The 18,431-nt window shown below is 40.4% G+C and overlaps 1 protein-coding gene across 3 annotated transcripts in view; it reads left to right on the top strand.

Moving 5' to 3' along the window:
* The first annotated feature begins 200 nt into the window (after positions 1-200).
* The window catches only part of GAS2 (growth arrest specific 2), a 135,209-nt gene continuing 116,978 nt past the window's right edge, over positions 201-18,431 (top strand). The window contains exons 1-2 of one of the 3 annotated variants that reach the window (XM_054024623.1): positions 201-374; positions 11,837-11,998. In XM_054024623.1, the coding sequence (XP_053880598.1) occupies positions 11,857-11,998 (142 nt within the window). In that variant the 5' untranslated portion in view covers positions 201-374; positions 11,837-11,856. Of the gene's footprint in view, positions 375-566; positions 828-1,157; positions 1,215-11,836; positions 11,999-18,431 lie in introns of those variants that run through there. The other 2 variants (XM_054024624.1, XM_054024625.1) reach the window with 2 other exon arrangements.

The following is an 18,431-nucleotide window of genomic DNA, read 5'->3' as shown; positions in this document are numbered from 1 at the left end:
GGGTCTTCCTGCACCCCCCACCATAGTTTTGGAAGGGGAATAATAATAAAAGGAACTTTGGACCTACGCGCCAAGTTCCTGCCAAGGGCTTGTAATACAATATCTCAGAGTTTCAAGGGTAATTCAGTGTCAATTGCGCTTGCAGTGCCCCAGAAAAAGTAAGCATTTAACTTCCGTTCAGTCTATGTGGACTGATGAAATGTAGGAAATCTGTTTCTGGAGGGGGGGAAAAGAGAGAGGTTTCCCAAAGAGAGCACCAAGTGGAGCGATCAGAAGTATGAAGAGTGGCAGTGCTGCTGCTGCTGGTGTGCTCAGGCTGGGAGAACGGGACGGGCTGCAGGAGGAGAAGGGCTTTGTGGCATTGCAAGAAGAAAGTGAGTGAGATTTCTTCCAAGCAAGCGCTTAAGGAGTGCGGGGTGAGGCATGCTGGCCACCAAGTAATGGCTAACGCGGGGAGAGAGCTCTGCTAACTGCTACTGCAGTTAGTGCAGGCATTTGGCTGCATGTACAGAAGTCAGCGCCCGGGCTCCTTTAAAATGTGTTTGATTTGGTTGTTTGTTTCATGGTTGCATTTGAATTGAGAGAGAGGGAGGTCGGGAGATTTAAGCAAGAAAACGATTATTTCCCTTCAGCCTGTCACCTTAGAGTGGGGTTTCTTTTGTTTTCTTCCTCTTATCTTGAAATTGCAAGAAATCTCACCTCCAACGAGTTGATTAATGGATACAGCAGGGGAAACTGCTTAGAGCGCTGCAGCAGAAAGATAGGCAAGGGACGGGGAGCGCTGGGCTAGGAAGTTTGCAAATTGCAATCGGTGCGCTCCTGCACAGGTAAAAATCTTTCGTTTGCCTACTAATTGGGGAAGCAATCCCCCCCGGGACGGTCCGGAGTTTGAAAGTCTCACGGCGGCAAAGTGGCGGCGGGGGGAAAGCAATGTTAATGACTTGAGAATCATTATTTCCAGTTCAGGAGCCTGCCAGCGTGTAGCCTCTCCGCGCGACTAACACGAACGCTTTTGAATGCAGATAAACCTTCCATGAATGTTTGCATTGTCTCTCCTTTAATGAGCTGGAGTTGGGAAGCTGAGTTACACCCACGGCAAAGCCATCAGTCCGGGTTTATATGCATGGGCCCCGAAGGGAGCAAACTAATACTAACCACCCAGAATAGTATGGATCGGACGGTGAGCTGCTCACTTACTAGAGTTCGGGCTAGGGGTGAGTGCTTGGCAACAAAATATTCAGAATGATCCCAGGAGGAGAATATTTTTGCCTTAATTGCATTGCATGAAAGTCTTGTAAATGTCTAGCGCACCATTCGGGACCCTTCTCTGTTTTGTGTCTGCTCTTACCCCGTTCACCAGCCCTCGAGTACTATGGCTGGAAGAAGAGGGAAAGGTAGGTTGTTTATATATGACAGCACTGTCCAGTGGAAATATGATCAATCTGCATCAAACGCAGGAGCAAGTGTTTGGTGGGCGGCTGGCAAACTATCGTGCCATCACTCTGCCCCCAGAGCTGGGCCACTGGAATTAGGGCAATCTTAACACCCCCAAAGGACTGGCAGGACAGCTAAACCGAGCTCTTTTCCTTTGCCTTCTTTCTCACGCAATAGACACAACCAGCAGAAGGGCGGGCAGGCTTTGCCTTTTAGGCTGGGATCTTCTGGTTGCGCCACAGATTCATCTTGTTTTTAGAAAGGATCCATTCCTGTTCGAGGAATGCTCTCTCCTTATTGCAGCCATGCGGAGCAGCAGGGCGATCGCCTAGCAGCATGGCTTGCTCCGCCTGCGTGTGAAAGGTAAAGGAACTGAGAGCATTCTTTGCTAATATCTGGGGCAGACGCATTGCAGCCTTCCTCCCGGCCAGCTCCGGAGCACGTCTGACATTTCTTTGAAATTGCGCGGGGGGGAGAAGGTACTTTTATTTCAGTCTCCACGCACATTAAAGCTTGGATTGTTTCTTCGCTGCCGAGCCGAGGCTGTGCCAAGTGTAATGTTTTTGTGATGTGGATTGTGATTTAATAGGAAATTAGCTGACATTCCTAAATTCATTTCATATGGTACAATAGGCCATCTGATGAGAATTACATTGTGGAACCCAGGTTGGAACCTCAGCCAAACCGTGATGAAGGAGGTGAGGCGGTGTGGAACTAGCATTGCTTCCAGCCACCCAGCTGTTACTGACTTTCAGTGGGACCTAGGCCCCTGAATCACTTAGGGGCTTTTGAAAAAAAATACCTATGTTCTTATTATAACTTGATCAGAAAGGAGACAGGCTTAACATTAGGGCCACCTCTCCTGCTCCCATATTAGTCATTTTAAGCTTGGCCATTGATTTCATGGGAGCAGGAGCAGGCCTAGCAACATTTAAAAATTAAATTAAGAATTAAATGCAAAGTCATAGGAGCTGGTGATTATTGGTAACAAACCCACATTATTCTGCACAAATCGGCAGGCATTTAAAATAATTAAACTCATCAGGCAAACATCTATTAAAATTTGCTATCTGTAATACATATTAGCACTTCTTTAGCTAATGGAGACTAAGATTTAGATTTGACCTTTCTGTACAGATTTTTTTAACTATCATTTTGATTAGGCAAGTAGAAAAATGAGGAGTAAGGGCTAGACCCTGCAGTCCTGCAAGTCAACTATCAAGATTTTTGCCTGCCTTAGGATCATTACCTAGAACATATCATTTTATGACAAAGTTAATATCAAACATTCCTAAAGCTTTGTTATTATGTGTGTGAGAGAGACAAATGACATTCCTGCTTTCCTTTTGGTGGAACAGACATTTAGCAAGACAGCAACATTGTCTCTGGTAAAAACAGTCTTTAAAATTCCTAGGCTTTCAGTAACCTAGAAAGATATATATTTTTTTAAAGTTAATTTGTTGCTGGCTTCAAACCCGGGGTCTTATAAGTTCAAAATATCAATATACAATCCTGTGCCAGGTTCCAGATACACATTTTAAGTACAGTGCACATTTGTATCCTGTATGTTCATAACACAAGGGACAAAAGCTTTTTGTGAATCAGAGTTTACTTTATCAGTCTAGATCACATTTTGATGTAAGCCCTTAAAAATTCTAATTGATTAATGAGTTTCAGATGGTGGTTCCCCTCTATTCCCCCTCCTTTTTAACATGTACAGTATACTCCAAGCTAATCTGGGAGAGCACCAGAAACACTGGGCTAAATTAGTTTTGTATAGTTATAAGGATAATAAAGGAACTAGAAAAAATGAATTTATTACAAAAATATAATTTTGCTTTCTGCATCTGTGCAAATAGGTTCTATCCTATTAATTGATGTAGTTAGAAAAGACAATTAAAATGAGTGTTGTAACCATCTTGGTCCCAGGATATTAGGAGACAAGGTGATTGAGGTCCCATAAAAGATACTACTTCACCCACCTTGTCTCTCTAATTAAAATTAGAGATGTGTACTTAAAATAATGTAGGTAAGAGTGACATCTAATTTCTTATAGAAGGTAAAATTCTTTAAGGGTCCAGTAAGAATAATCTGTCATGGCAGCAAAATCAGAATTGGATAAGTGTAGTCTCTATTATTTCATAAGAGTTAAAGGGTACAAGGAGAGCAATTATTGCGGTATTCTATAGTAAGTCAGAGCATCTTAGAAGTCAGAGATGACAAGACCGATTACATCATATATAATCTATCCTTGCCAACATCTGATTGTTATCTATATTTTATTTAGTGCCATTTTTAGTCCAGTTTTAAGTGTCTCAAGTGATGGAATTTCCCCTACTTCCCTTGGGAGATTATTCTACTATCTAGCAGATCTCGCTACTGGGAAGAATTTCTAGACACTAAGGAAAACAATTACATAAATTGTTGTTTACCTCTGTGGCTCTCGGGAAGATCTTAATCAATGTATATATTAGGAACAAAACAAAAGATTATTTCAAATGCAGTATTTAGTCTGTAGACTAATCTCATACATATTCTGAGTCTGCAGGACCATAAGTACTGGGCAAAGGACAACTTGTAGTTTTGTTTTTAATAATATTAGTAAGATCAACTTCAAATGTGGATGTTTAGATTTCACTTGCATATTTTATGCTCAAAATGATTGTGTATGCAAAACCTGTATTTGTTCTCCTGAAAGCAATGATTGCATGCAAGAGACCCCCATTTGTGGGCTGGTTCATGTTTGCTTACACAAATACACAAACAGACTTTGTGTTTGCAATTTATGTGCCCTAATGATGAAAATTTGATCTATTAAAAACTCTAATTTTTAATATCCACTTTTGCTAACCCCCCAAATATGTAGTTATTTGCATATGCTTATTTCAAAATGAGTGAACCAATGCACCAAACAACACTCTGAAATTCTGCTAAAGGGCCAGAATTTTGTTCTTTTCCATCCCCTTCTTGATGTGATTAGAACTAACAGGGAGATCCAGCAGAGATCCATGCCAGATACTCATGAGCTCTGCTTTGGCTTTTGATCCTTAGTTCTTCTCCCTTTCCAAAATGACTGCTATCCAATACCATTACCTTCTCTCCAAGTCAGCAGGAGATTGAGAGAGGGACATCAGCTGCAACTGCAGACAAAGGCAGTGTATACTGCTTCTGTGTAGCATTAGACTGCAGTCCCTGTGGTGAAAGCACTGGCTACTCACTTCCAAGATGTTTTCCCACTGTTACTAGTGACTGTGAAGCTACTGCTTAGTTGTGTATCATGTGAACCTTTTACTTTATAGTATAGTTTGCTGCTTCTGCAACTAGTAGGCTTTCCAAACTCTCATCTCACAAAGGAGGAAATTTGGTTCACTAGCATAAACCCTGAGTATTTGTGTCCTATGCATGAAATTCATCCCTCTACTCCAGGACCCAGATGCAGGGTTGCCACACAACCCTTCAACACCAGTTGTGCAGAACATGGGGGCCACTGGATCAGCATAAATTCAGATCTACAGTTCCTTCGATAGTCCTAGGTAACACCAGCTCACTTGCAAATTGACTTTCTGCGTTGGTCCCACATAGGCTGAGTCAAGGATAGTAAGGGGGAGTTTAAGTACATCCTAACAATGGTATTGTTCCATTTCTAGATAGAAATGGTAGGAATTATCAATAATAATGCAGAAAGGGCAGACGTGTTCAATAAATATTTCTGTTCTGTATTTTGGAAAAGCAGATGATGTAGTCATATTATATAATAACACTTTCAATTCCGCTAATGTCTCAAGAGGATGTTAAACAGCAGCTACTAAAGTTGGATATGTTAAATCAGCAGGTCCAGATAGCTTGAATCCATGAGTATTAAAAAGCTGGCTGAGGAGCTCACTGGACCATTAATATTGCTTTTCAATAAGGCTTGGAACACTGAGAAAGTTCCAGAAGATTGGAAGAAAGCTAATGTTTTTAAAAGATGACCTGGTAATTATAGGCCTGTCAGACAGAGATTGATCCTGAGCAAGATAATGGAGTGACTGATATAGAATTATAATAAAGAATAAAAGGAGGGTAATATCATTAATGTCAATCAACATGGGTTTATGCAAAAGTGATCCTGTCAAACTTTTTGATGAGATTAGAAGTTTGGTTGATAAAGGTAATTGTGTGGATGTATTATACTTCTGTAAGGGGTTTGACTTGGTACTGCACAACATTTTAATTAAAAAACTAGAACAATATTAAAATTACAATGGCACACATTAAATGGATTAAAAGCTTGCTAATTGTGATAGGACTTAAAATGTAATTGTAAATGAAAAAGCATTGAGTGGAAGTGTTTCTAGTGGAACCTCACAGGGATTAGTTCTTGGCCCTATGCTATTTAACATCTTTATCAATGACTGTAAGAAAACACAAAATCATCACTGATACAGTTTGCAGATAACCCAAATACTGGAGGTGTGGTAAATAATGAAGAGAACAGAGCAATCTGGATTACTTGATAAGATGGATGCAAGCAAACAATATGCATTTCAATATCACTAAATGTAACTGTGTAAATCTAGGAACACAGAATGTGGGTCATATTTACAGGATGGGGACTCTATTCTAGGAAGCAGTGACTCTGTAAGAGGTGTGTGTATGTGGGGGGAATGGTGGATAAACATCTGAACATGAGCTCCCAGTGTGATGCTGTGGCTAAAGGAGCTAATGTAATCCTTAGCTGTATAACAAAGGAATCGCAAGTAGGAGTAGTGAGGTTATTTTACCTCTGTATTTAGCACTGGTATGACCACTGCTGGAATATTGAGTCCAGTTCTGGTGCCCACAATCTAAGAAGGATATTGATAATTTGGAGAGGTTTCAGAGAAGAGGCACAAGAATGACTAAAGGATTAGAAAACATGCCTTGTAGAGACAGACTCAGAGCTTAATCTATTTTGATTACCAAAGAGAAAGTTAAGGGGTGACTTGATTACAGTCTATAAGTGTCTATATAGGGAACAAATATGTAATAATGGGCTCTTCAGTCTAGCAGAGAAAAATGTAACATGAGCTAGAAGTTGAAGCTAGACAAATTCAAATGGGAAATAAGCTGTATATTTTTTAACAGTGAAGGTAATGAACCAGTGGAAGGTTATCAAGGGTTGTGGTGGATTCTCCATCACTGACAATTTTTAAATCAAGATTGGATATTTTTCTAAAAGATACACTCTAGCAATAATTTTGGGGAAGTTCTATGGCCTGTGTTATACCGGAGGCCAGAATAGATGATCACAATGGTCCCTTGTGGCCATGGAATCGCTGAATCTAGGCCAGCACAGATACCAGTTCCACCGCATGTAGCAGGTGCACAGTTACCCCATTCTGCTGTTCAGCATACCCATGAAGCTTCATGATAGGCTTAAGTGGTGCAGAGAAACTTGTGGTAGACCCTAGCACCAAGAATGAATTGGGTTAGAGTACTGAACACAGTCTCTATTTGGCTTGTGAAAATACTTCATTTGCCAAACACCCTTTTAAAATCTTGGTGTGAGTGTGGTTTTAATATCCTAACACAAATCTTCTGAATGGTTCTGCTTTTTGCAGTCCTGGATGCTGAAAACTTCTATTAATCCACAAAACAAGTAGTGCACTGGTAGCCACAGAACAAGGTTTACCATACTGCTGCGCTACTCTGTCTCACCTCTGACCTGGAAGGACAAACTCTAGGGGTGAGAAAAGAATTTGGGCTATGCACCTGTTCAGCCCCTTACTCTGTCTGCTGAGACTGCAGACACAGGGTTTGATGTGAATTCCCATCCAGCACCAAATGGACCAAGACAACAAAATTCATTTCATGAAGGCCACTGAATAGCCATCAGCTGGTAACAACTTTCAGTCATTGCTTACCTGTGCTGATCTGTAATGGTAATTGAAATGGTAAGAGGTGAAAGGTGCTATATCCCATTACTATTTCCCTATTTTTGATACTTATATGTCCCTCATTACCCCAGAGTCTGAGCACCTCACAGTGCCCCCTGTGGCAAAGGGAAGTGCTATTATCTCCATTTTATAGGTGAGGAATTAAGGCCTAGATCCTCAAAGGAAATGAATTCATTGAAATGAATGACTGAGGTGCCTTAATACCTCTGAGGATCTAGGCCCAAGTGACTTGCTCAAGGTTATAGAAGAAGTCTGTAGTGGAGCAGGGAATTGAACAAACATCTGCAGAGTCCTAGGGTAGGCCTTGGCCACTGGACCATCTCTCCTCTCTGTTCTCTCTTCTACCCATCTATGCTTTTTAATACACAATGTGTAGTATTCTTGGGGCTTTTTGCAGTAATAATTATTCCCAACAAAAAGCCAGAAGAATAACAGAAAATTGCTTAATTGACTCTATGGCTTACACCCGATGATCATTGATGAACATCAGCAGATAGTTTAAATTACATTGTTGGCAACACATTCAGTTGTTGGCAACACATACAATACACAAAAAACTAAACATGCCACTGTAAAGCAAAATAAAAACTTCACTGTTTGGTGGGAGCAAACAATGTAACTTTCTAGCTTGTTGAAACTGTTACGTGTCATTAGGTGTACTGTAAACTATCCTGAACTGAATTCTTTACCTAGACAATGAGCCTAAGAATTTGAGATGCTTTATTGCTGTCACAGAGGTGGGGGAAAAAAGGATTGCACTGCATAAATGTGACTTGCAGAAAAACAGAATGTAAGTAACGTTCTGTCCTAGCTTATATCACTTTCAGAAGAGTAGTGGACGAAATTTGTTTCTTGGGGAGCAAGGCATTTTAGTGGTAAGTTTTTAAAATTCTTATGCGTGTCTGGTGATAGGTTCAGTTTCTTATAGAAAAGCTGACAGATTCCATAACCAGAGAAATTCTACTTGCATTTATACAAATTGATGTTAATGCTTTGTTATAGCTGATGTTATATCAATGGCTTTACTGTTAAAATACAATAATGTTTGGGGGCAAAATGCTAGTAACTTAAGGCTAGACTGTACAGTCCTTAATTATTTCAATGAGGGGAGGGATGAGCCAGTGCTAGACTGACTTAGGGGTTAGGATTCAGTTCCCTGCTCTGCCACAGACTATGTGTGACATTAGGGAAGTTACTTAGGGCATGTCTATTCTGTAATAAAAAACCTGCAGCACCAAGTCTGAGCCTGGGTCAGCTAACTTGGATTCACAGTGCTCGGGCTTGTGGGGCTAAAAATTGCAGTGTGGATGTTTGGGCTGGGACTAGAGTCTTGGCTCTGAGACCTGTCATGGGGGGAGAATACCAAAGCCAGGTCTCCAGCCTGAGCCCAAATATCTACACTGCAATTTTATAGTGCCATGAGCCCGAGTGAGCTGACCCGGGTCAGCTGTGGCCATGCCATGGATCTTTTCTCACAGTGTAGATGTACCCTACATTTCTCTGTGTTGGAGTTCCTTTTCTGTAAACTTGGGATAACAATACCTCCCTGTCTCACTACATAAATACATTAAAGATTGTGAGATTTTCAGATACTATGGGAATGGGGATCAAAATACAGAAAGTTCATTTTCCCTGAGCAAGGACTGCAGGATCTGGCCTGGGTTATGGCTGGGATTATCAACAGGAGCTAGGTGCTCAACTCCTTTTGATTTTCTGTAGGATTTGGGTGTCTGTCTCCCTTAAGCTTCTTTGAAACCAACATGTAGAGAAATGATACTAGGCAACATTTAGGCCGGTAATGCTAATCAAATGAACTGAGACAAGTGTTTAAGTGGAAGCAAGATATTTTAATCACACAGTCACTGCAGAGGGTTAAGTTCAGTTTGGATGAACTTCCCAGATTTAATATGAGGAAGGTCAGTGTCAGCACACACACACAAAAAAAAAAAAACCCAAAAAACCAATAAAGAATTCCACAACTACCACTGGTACTGACAACTTGAAAGCACATGGTCAAACCTACCAATCTTCAGCCTTTTCATTTAGGCTGATATTATTCTCAAAGTGGTCATGGATGTCAAAGGGAAGTGGTTAGCTGTGGGGGATAAGACAGGTTGGTGGAGAAATGGGGGGAAAAAAGGGGAACCCTCCTTCCCCTTTAGGAAGAGAAATAGTGAAACTTTACAAAAGCAGTGGAAACAGTATTTATCCATCTGTGGTTGTTTCACTGTTCTTTCCTCATCCTAGCCTCACCCCTGCCAATCTAGCTGTTCCCCCTCAATCCCCCCTTTCACACACACACACACACCACCAATTCACCTACACCCCATTCACCAGTTGACTTGATTCCACCTGCACTCAACCATAACATCTCAATGTGTCCCACTCCTGGCTTAGAACCCTTCCCCTGCCCAGCTCCTTCCAATCTTTACCAGCTCAGAAGAGCCACCCTCACCCTCTACATATTGAGAATCCCTCTTCTTTCTACCTAAACTCGCTACCATTCAGAAACATTCCCTTCAGTGTGAATCTTCTCCCATCAGTTACCGCCCTACACACCCACACCTCCATGATCAGAACTATTCCCCATTCTAACTCTAACTCTCATTAGGGTTGCCAGCCCTCCAGGATTGGCCTGGAGTCTCCCAGAATCAGCATCAATCTCCAGGTGACTGTTGAAAGTAATCAGGAGATTTTAATAGGATATTTTAAGAAAATTACATTACCTCATGTTGGGGAAAAACAACTCCTGGAATAGCTTCAGTCAGAGTTGGCAACCTTAATTCCCATCACCACCAGGCTCAAAAGTTCCTTCTGCTCAGAACCCTCCCCATCTTTTATTTGTTGCTGGGTCTAGAAAATGGGAGAACTAGGTCAGCAGGGAGTGTGTGCAAACAGCCCTGTACTGTGAGTCTTAACTGAAATAGCAACATGTATGCTTGAAGTCCACGCTCTGTGCCTCCTTCTGCTGGCAGGGCAGGCTGCGCTGCTGATGCCTGATTTTTCTTTGAGAGAACCATATCTCCTCTTTGCCACCAAATCTGTTTTTTCAAATCTGTGCAGCTGCTTGAACATTGGCTGATGGATTGAAGTCACATTTGGCATCAGAAAGACATGCCGTCAGTGGTAGAAAAATGGTTCATATAACAGGTCGTTCATAAGATCAATGTTCATAAAATCAGGGTTCCACTATATTATGTTTGCCATCCCTAATACTCTGACCACTGTCATAGGATAGTAAGTTGTTCTTCCCTATTTTTAAAGTCACTGTTGCCTATGGGCTGACTCATGACTTCTAGGCACTGTGCAAGGGGCAGAAGGAAACAGTCATCAGCAGTGCATCCTGCCCTGCAATCACCTTACGAGTGCAGGTCACAATGGCACAGAATAGCCAGGGTAAATAAGCATCTTCCTGATCCTCTAGAAAAGAACAGTGAGAACTCTGCCTAATGCCACCTGCACAATACAGCATATGAGCTGGCTGACCAGGTCCTGATTGTGCTCGTTAGAAGCCATGGTGTGCCAGCTGGGACAGTAGCCAGTCCCCTAACTTGGCACTCTTAAGCATTAGGCTGAAACCCTACTATGCTTCACAGGGACAGGAAGAGTCTGACACCCTCTTTCCCGAGCACACCCATGCAGCAGATGGCAGAATTTGACCTTCACTAATAGAACTACAATTCAGTGGGCACTTTACACCTCTGGCTATGGAAATGATTTTAAAAATTAAATTGGGAATAAAATATTGCATGGGAAAATGAAGTACTCTCTCACCTCTAGAGGTGGTTTCCATAGTTTAGAACTGAGGCCAATTAGCATTTGTGTAGGGACGGTGAAATCGGAAGCTTGCACTGCTACTGTATCTGTTTTGTGGATAAACTCCATCCTCCAGGACTGCCAAGCTTTGTATATTTTTTTGTAGAATAATACAGTAAATTAAATAATATTTGTTGTACAAAGGATTATTTGTATTTTTTATGACAATGAAGCTGTGGAACCGACTGATTTCATTTGGTGGAATGGGTATCTATTTAGTAATGCTAATGGTTTGTTGTAGTTGCAGAACTCCCTTACTCATATGCTGTTCTAGGGCCTAATCCAAGCCTACTGAAGCTTTCCATGGGTTTCAATGGACATTGGATCAGGTCCTAATGAATTATTAGGTCTCTATCTCAAAATGTTTATTTTGATTTGGTTTTAATTATTCTTTGCAGAGTAGTGGATTGTTGGGAACATGTGTACCTGGGTAAGTACAAATAAAACAGACATTATCTATATGATTAAATCACCAGCAAAATGCTCCATTAGCAAAACAAGACTTTCATAGTGTATGTTGTTTCCACGTGTTAGACCTACATAGGTTTGTCTGACATCTTGCATCCCAAGATCATAGTTTGTTTCAAGCACTGTCAATAAACTAAAAAAAAAAAAAAAAAAGCTTCCGGCCTTACATAGTATAATGAGGTACTTTTTTTAAAAAACAGGTACTACAAGTGGATAAACAATGTGCAGTGCTCTGAGCCCAAAGGCACGAGGACCTGGCCTTTCTGATATGCATCAATACAGCCAGTGGCTGGCCAGCAGACATGAGGCCAACTTATTACCAATGAAAGAGGATCTAGCACTGTGGCTCACAAACCTACTGGGTAAGAATATTTATATAGATATGTATGTATGTATGCATGCATGAGCACACACATATTTAAAATACAATTATTGACAAATTACACTTGTTAGTATGTTAACTTTTGGCCTCTAGTTCAACTGGAAAGGTGGTTCTCCAGACTATTTTCCCTTCCAAATAAGTAGTTACAATTAACTGGCTCCTTCTGAGTAATGCATGCAGCCATCAGCAAGGTCAGAAAGACTTTCTTAAAAGAGGTACGCATTTACATTACACTGGTCTACAATTTTTGAGAAGTCATCTGCTTCAGAGATAAAATGTGCTATTTATTATGTATTTTGATGTGCTGAATTCAAATCTGACAATTAAAACAATTGATTGGCTACTGTTTCTAAGATATTTAAGTTTTTACATTTTATGTCTATGTATATTGTGTAGATAGTAGAGTTTTAATCATAAATTGTAAACCTAGGTCTTTTCATGTGTTTATGGTTGTTTTACATGATAATATTTCACCTGTCCTGTTTATGTAACACTTCAAAAATCAGTAAAAGGGTTATATAAATAAAATTGATTATGAAACAAAAGGCAAAAAACTATTATGTACATAGTTTAGTCCTATTCAGTGTCTACTCGGCACTTCTTGGCTTGTCTCTTGTATTCATTAAATGGAGCATCTCTTGTCACTGTCCAGCAATAGTCTGCAAGCATTGATGGGCTCCATTTGCCCTGATAGCGTTTCTCCATTGTTGCAATGTCCTGGTGAAAATCTAGATGAGAGTGCAAAAAATGTATCTTTAGTGACATGTTGCAACCAAGGCTTTTGTATGCCTTGAGGAGGTTTTCCACCAACAACCTGTAGTTGTCTGCCTTGTTGTTTCTGAGAAAATTTATTGTCACTAACTGGAAGGCTTTCCATGCCATCTTTTCCTTGCCACGCAGTGCATGATCAAATGCATCATCTCGAAGAAGTTCACAAATCTGAGGACCAACAAAGACACCTTCCTTTATCTTAGCTTCACTTAAGCTTGGAAATTTTCCACGGAGGTACTTGAAAGCTGCTTGTGTTTTGTCAATGGCCTTGACAAAGTTCTTCATCAGACCCAGCTTGATGTGTAAGGGTGGTAACAAAATCTTCCTTGATTCAGCAAGTGGTGGATGCTGAACACTCTTCCTCCCAGGCTCCAATGACTGTCGGAGTGGCCAATCTTTCTTGATGTAGTGGGAATCTCTTGCACGACTATCCCATTCACAGAGAAAACAGCAGTACTTTGTGTATCCAGTCTGCAGACCAAGCAAGAGAGCAACAACCTTCAAATCGCCACAAAGCTGTCACTGATGTTGGTCATAGTTTATGCACCTCAAAAGTTGTTTCATGTTGTCATAGGTTTCCTTCATATGGGCTGCATGACCAACTGGAATTGATGGCAAAACATTGCCATTATGCAGTAAAACAGCTTTAAGACTCGTCTTCGATGAATCAATGAACAGTCTCCACTCATCTGGATCGTGTTGAGGGCTGCCATCACACCATCGATGTTGTTGCAGGCTACAAGATCACCTTCCATGAAGAAGAATGGGACAAGATCCTTTTGATGGTCATGGAACATGGAAACCCTAACATCACCTGCCAGGAGATTCCACTGCTGTAGTCTGGAGCCCAACAGCTCTGCCTTACTCTTGGGTAGTTCCAAATCCCTGACAAAGTCATTCAGTTCACCTTGTGTTATGAGGTGTGGTTCAGAGGAGGAGGATGGGAGAAAATGTGGTTCCTGTGACATTGATGGTTCAGGAACAGAAGTTTCATCCTCTTCCTCGTCTGACTCAAGTGAGAATGATTCTGGTGCATCAGGAACCGGCAGTCCTTCTCCGTGGGGTACTGGGCGTATAGCTGATGGAATGTTTGGATAATGCACAGTCCACTTTTTCTTCTTTGACACACCTTTCCCAACTGGAGGCACCATGCAGAAGTAACAATTGCTGGTATGATCTGTTGGCTCTCTCCAAATCATTGGCACTGCAAAAGGCATATATTTCCTTTTCCTGTTCAACCACTGGCGAAGAGTTGTTGCACAAGTGTTGCAGCATATGTGTGGGGCTTACCTCTTGTCCTGATTTCCAATTTTGCAGCCAAAATAAAGGTGATAGGCTTTCTTAACCATAGTGGTTCTACTGCGCTTTTGTGATGCAAAAGTCACTTCACCACAAACATAGCAGAAGTTATCTGCACTGTTCACACAAGTACGAGGCATCTCTGCTCACTTTGGCTAAACAGAAATGTGTCCCTTTGCGAAATCAAACACTGACAAATAAGAGAGCACGACACTGTATGATTTCTAGAGCTGATATAGGGCAATTTGTTCCGCAGAGTGATGTAAGCTTCATTATAATTGTATCATCCATGACTTCTAGGAATAACACGATGCGATTCATATCATGTATGATGCAATACCAGCTTCAGATTGCATCATTCATTGTTTTGTCTAAAAAGCAAGTACTGTCCAAACCCAGTCATAGATTTAGTCATAGATCCAGTCAAAGATGTATTTTAGTCATTTCTGGTTTAAATTGAGATCCCTTCCCTTTATAACTCACTTATCCTCCGCCATTCCCAAGTCCAGGGTAGTATATACTGACCCAATAGCATATCTTGAAAACTAGAGCCAATCAACAATTTTAAGCGTCATTTTCGTTCTCAGTGACCCAGAATTAGTAAAGTTTGACTACATTTATTTCAGAAGCATTTTGGCTGTAGAGCAGTGTTATTTGTCAAGCAACTAGCTAGGTAAACATTGTTCTTCACCTGGTAACTGTTCGTCCTTGAAACATTTGAATATTGAAACATAAAAATGGACATTTATTTGAATTATGTCTTTGTCTGGTTCAGTATTCTTGTTGTTACAGTGAAAGAGGTTAATGGCTGCCGTCAATTGTTTCTTTGATCTTGACATCAATTTCAGACCTCGTTAAAGTCGATGGGTGACTTTTCATTCAGGCTAAATGGAAGGAGCAATTAAATATCCCTTTGTGAATTGATAGCTAAAATATAAGAATTTGCCTCCCAGGGCAAAGCATTGTGTGATAAAGCCAATCAGAGCTAAGCCATGTGAGCCGAGGGGTTTTCCTGGGAACTGATTGCAAATGTGAGATCTGGGGTATTGCCTGGCTGGAGCTGTGTGTGTCCATGGGTGTGATAGGCAGATAGTGAGAGAAGTGGTGAGCATGGCCCTAAGCGGGAGCAAAGACAGATTTCTGTGGGGCACAGGAGTCACTGGAGAAAGAGACTTGGAATTTGTGAGTCAGGAAAATGCCTCCTGTTTCTACTCTGTTCAGGGCAACAGGACTTTGTTTATATTCTTTGTTGTAAATAAACAAGCTCAGTCAAAGAAGTACTTGAATCATATAATCTGTTTCTCCTCCTAACTGAAAAATCTTGGCAAGGTTTCAACTGTTAGCTAACCCTTCAGGCCCAAAAGGGGCAACCGTATTCTAGTAGTTGTGATAGTAAGCACTGTGAGGTTAAGTTATAACTTCCATTCTAGCCTCTGTTCTTCAGTTGCTCTCATAAACAAACTAGAGAAATACAACCCAGATGGACTTATTGTAAGGAGGGTGCATAACTAATTGGAAAACCATTCCTAGAGAGTATTTATCAGTGGTTCACAGTCAAGCTGGAAGGGCATATTTAGTGGAGTCCTGCAGGGATTGGTCCTGGGTCCGGTTCTGTTCAATATCTTCATCAGTGATTTAGAAAGTGGCATACAGAGTACACTTATAAAGTTCTCAGATGATACTAAAATGGGAGGATTTGCACGTGCTTTGGAGGATAGGATTAAAATTCAAAATGATCTGAACAAACTAGAGAAACGGTCTGAAGTAAATGGGATGAAATTCAATAAGGACAAATGCCAAATACTCCTTTAGGAAGGAACAATCAATTGCACAAATACAAAATGGGAAATGACTGCCTAGGAAGGAGTACTGTGGAAAAGGATATGGGGATTATAGTGGATCACATGCTAAATATGAGTCAATAGTTTAACACTATTGCAGAAAATGCAAACATCATTCTCGGGTGTATTAGCAGCAGTGTTGTAAGCAAGACACAGAAAGTAATTCTTCCCCTCTACTCTGCAGTGATAAGATCTCAGCTGGAGTATTATGTCCAGTTCTGGGAGCCACATTTCAGGAAAGATGTGGACAAATTGGAGAAAGTCCAGAGAAGAACAACAAAAATGATTAAAGGTCTAGAAAACATGACTGAGGAAAGATTGAAAAAACTGGGTTTGTTTAGTCTGGAGAAGAGAAGACTGAAGGGGGACATAACAGTTTTTAAGTACATAAAGGAGGAGGGTGAAACATTGTTCTCATTAACCTCTGAGGATAGGACAAGAAACAAGGGGCTTAAATTGCAGCAAGGGAGGTTTAGATAGGACATTAGGAAAAACTTCTTAACTGTCAAGGTAGTTAAGCACTGGAACAAGTTGCCTAGGGAGATTGTGGTATCTGTGTCATGGGAAGTTTTTAAGAACAGGTTAGAAATAAAACCTGCCAGGAATGATCTAGTTATTACATAGTACTGCTTTGAGTGCAGGGGATTGGGCTAGATGACCTCTCGAGGTCCCTTCCAGTCCTACACTTCTATGATTTGAACCTTCTCAGTGATAATGTCACATAAACCACTGTATATGTATGGTGCTTTTTCAAATGAGCATCTTAAAGGCTTTTATAAAAATTCACCTCACAATATTACCTGCAAAGAAGGTAAATATCATTCTTAGGAGAAATGTCTGTACATGTGCTAACTGTTAATAGAGAAGAAGTCAGTACATGGTCTTCAAGAATATGCAACATAATTCCTGTGTTTTATGGGAACAATAACATTTCTTCTTATTCTGCTTTCTAAGTGTCTGTTGTGTAGCTTTTTACAACAGCTCTTAACACATTACACCAATTTTAGAGATGGGGAAAGTAAGGCACAGCAAATTGAAATGTCTCAACAAGGTCACAAAAGAAGGGACTGATTCTACAAGCCTTCTGTGCATGGAACTCCCATTGAAGTTAATGGGCACTGTAAATATAGAATTGCCCAAGTCAGCCATAGAGGTGAGAATCTTGATGCCTAACCCTCACTTAACCACTAGACAGCTCTCTTTTTCTATTTTAATAACATTTAAAGTCACAAGAAGCTCTTCATGGTTTAAACATTGAACACCCTGCTTAAATATTAAACAAGAAAGTACTACTAATCACTAATGAAGCAAAATGGAAACTTGCTTACAGTCGGTAACACATAGGTCTCACACTGACAAGATCATGAATGAGGTCACTTTTCAGCAAGAAAGTGGCATCAGCAGGAGGGTCTGAAATGCCAAATATAATTTAAAATCTTATTTTCAAATGCATGTCAAACTGCGACCCTTCACAGTGCTGTACTAACCTAAACAAGTGCAGCTTTGTTTTAATTATGCAGCATACAGTGTCCAGCAGTTTCATTCTACCACTGCTTTTCACAAATGGATCCTCTCACTTATGCAGTTTGGTTGCAAGGGAATTACCTATATCTACACAAGACAGGAGACTTGGCCCATGTTTTTAAAAACAAGTTTCTTAATTGACTATGCATTGTTGTTTTTGCTGAATCAGAACACACTTTTGTTTCACCTAGCTGTTGTTTATTAATTTACATTGCACAACACTTAAGCTGCACGACAGTCAGGCAGACAGGGAGTCAGACACACTTGGACTCACAGCAATACAGTAGATCCTCAGAGTTACAAACACCTCCGGAATGGTTTGTAACTCTGAACAAAACCTTCTGGTTTTTTCAAAAGTTTACAATTGAACATTGATTTAATACAGCTTTGAAACGTTACTATGCAGAAGAAAAATGCTGCTCTTCCTTTATTTTGTAGTAGTTTATGTTTAACATAGTATTATACTGTATTTGCCTTTTTTATTATTATTTTGATCTCTGCTGCTGCCTGATTGAGTACTTCCAGTTCCAAATGAGGTGTATGGTTAACTGGTCAGTTCATAACTAAGGTGTTCATAACTCTGAGATTCTACTGTATAGGGTTTTACAAATACATAAAATATCTTCTTTTGCCAAGAGTACTGTCTGAATCTATTTACTGAATGGGGCAGGTTTATCTCTGGAATTTCATTTGCAGAGGCAAATAGTGATCAATGGAAATAAAGGTGACAGTAGTTTTGATTCCAGCTTCAATGATTTAAGCTCAGAATTACAAACTGAAAACCATGACAATGTACTGGCTGAGATTGTAAATGTAAATAGAGGTTTTGACAGTAGATTCAGGAGAGCTGGGCAATGCAACTTGAATTTATGATTTTAAATAGATGAGGAACTCAGAGAAGACTGAGATGTGTAGTGTTGCTGTGTATGGTAGGTTTTTGTTTTTGTTTTTTAGTTTTTTAGTCAGTCATTCTTTGGG

Source organism: Malaclemys terrapin, chromosome 4 (assembly GCF_027887155.1).
Source record: "Malaclemys terrapin pileata isolate rMalTer1 chromosome 4, rMalTer1.hap1, whole genome shotgun sequence".
In the NCBI taxonomy this organism is placed as follows: domain Eukaryota; kingdom Metazoa; phylum Chordata; order Testudines; family Emydidae; genus Malaclemys; species Malaclemys terrapin.
Note: the sequence above shows the minus strand (reverse complement) of the source record. Positions and strands in the feature narration are given on the sequence as shown.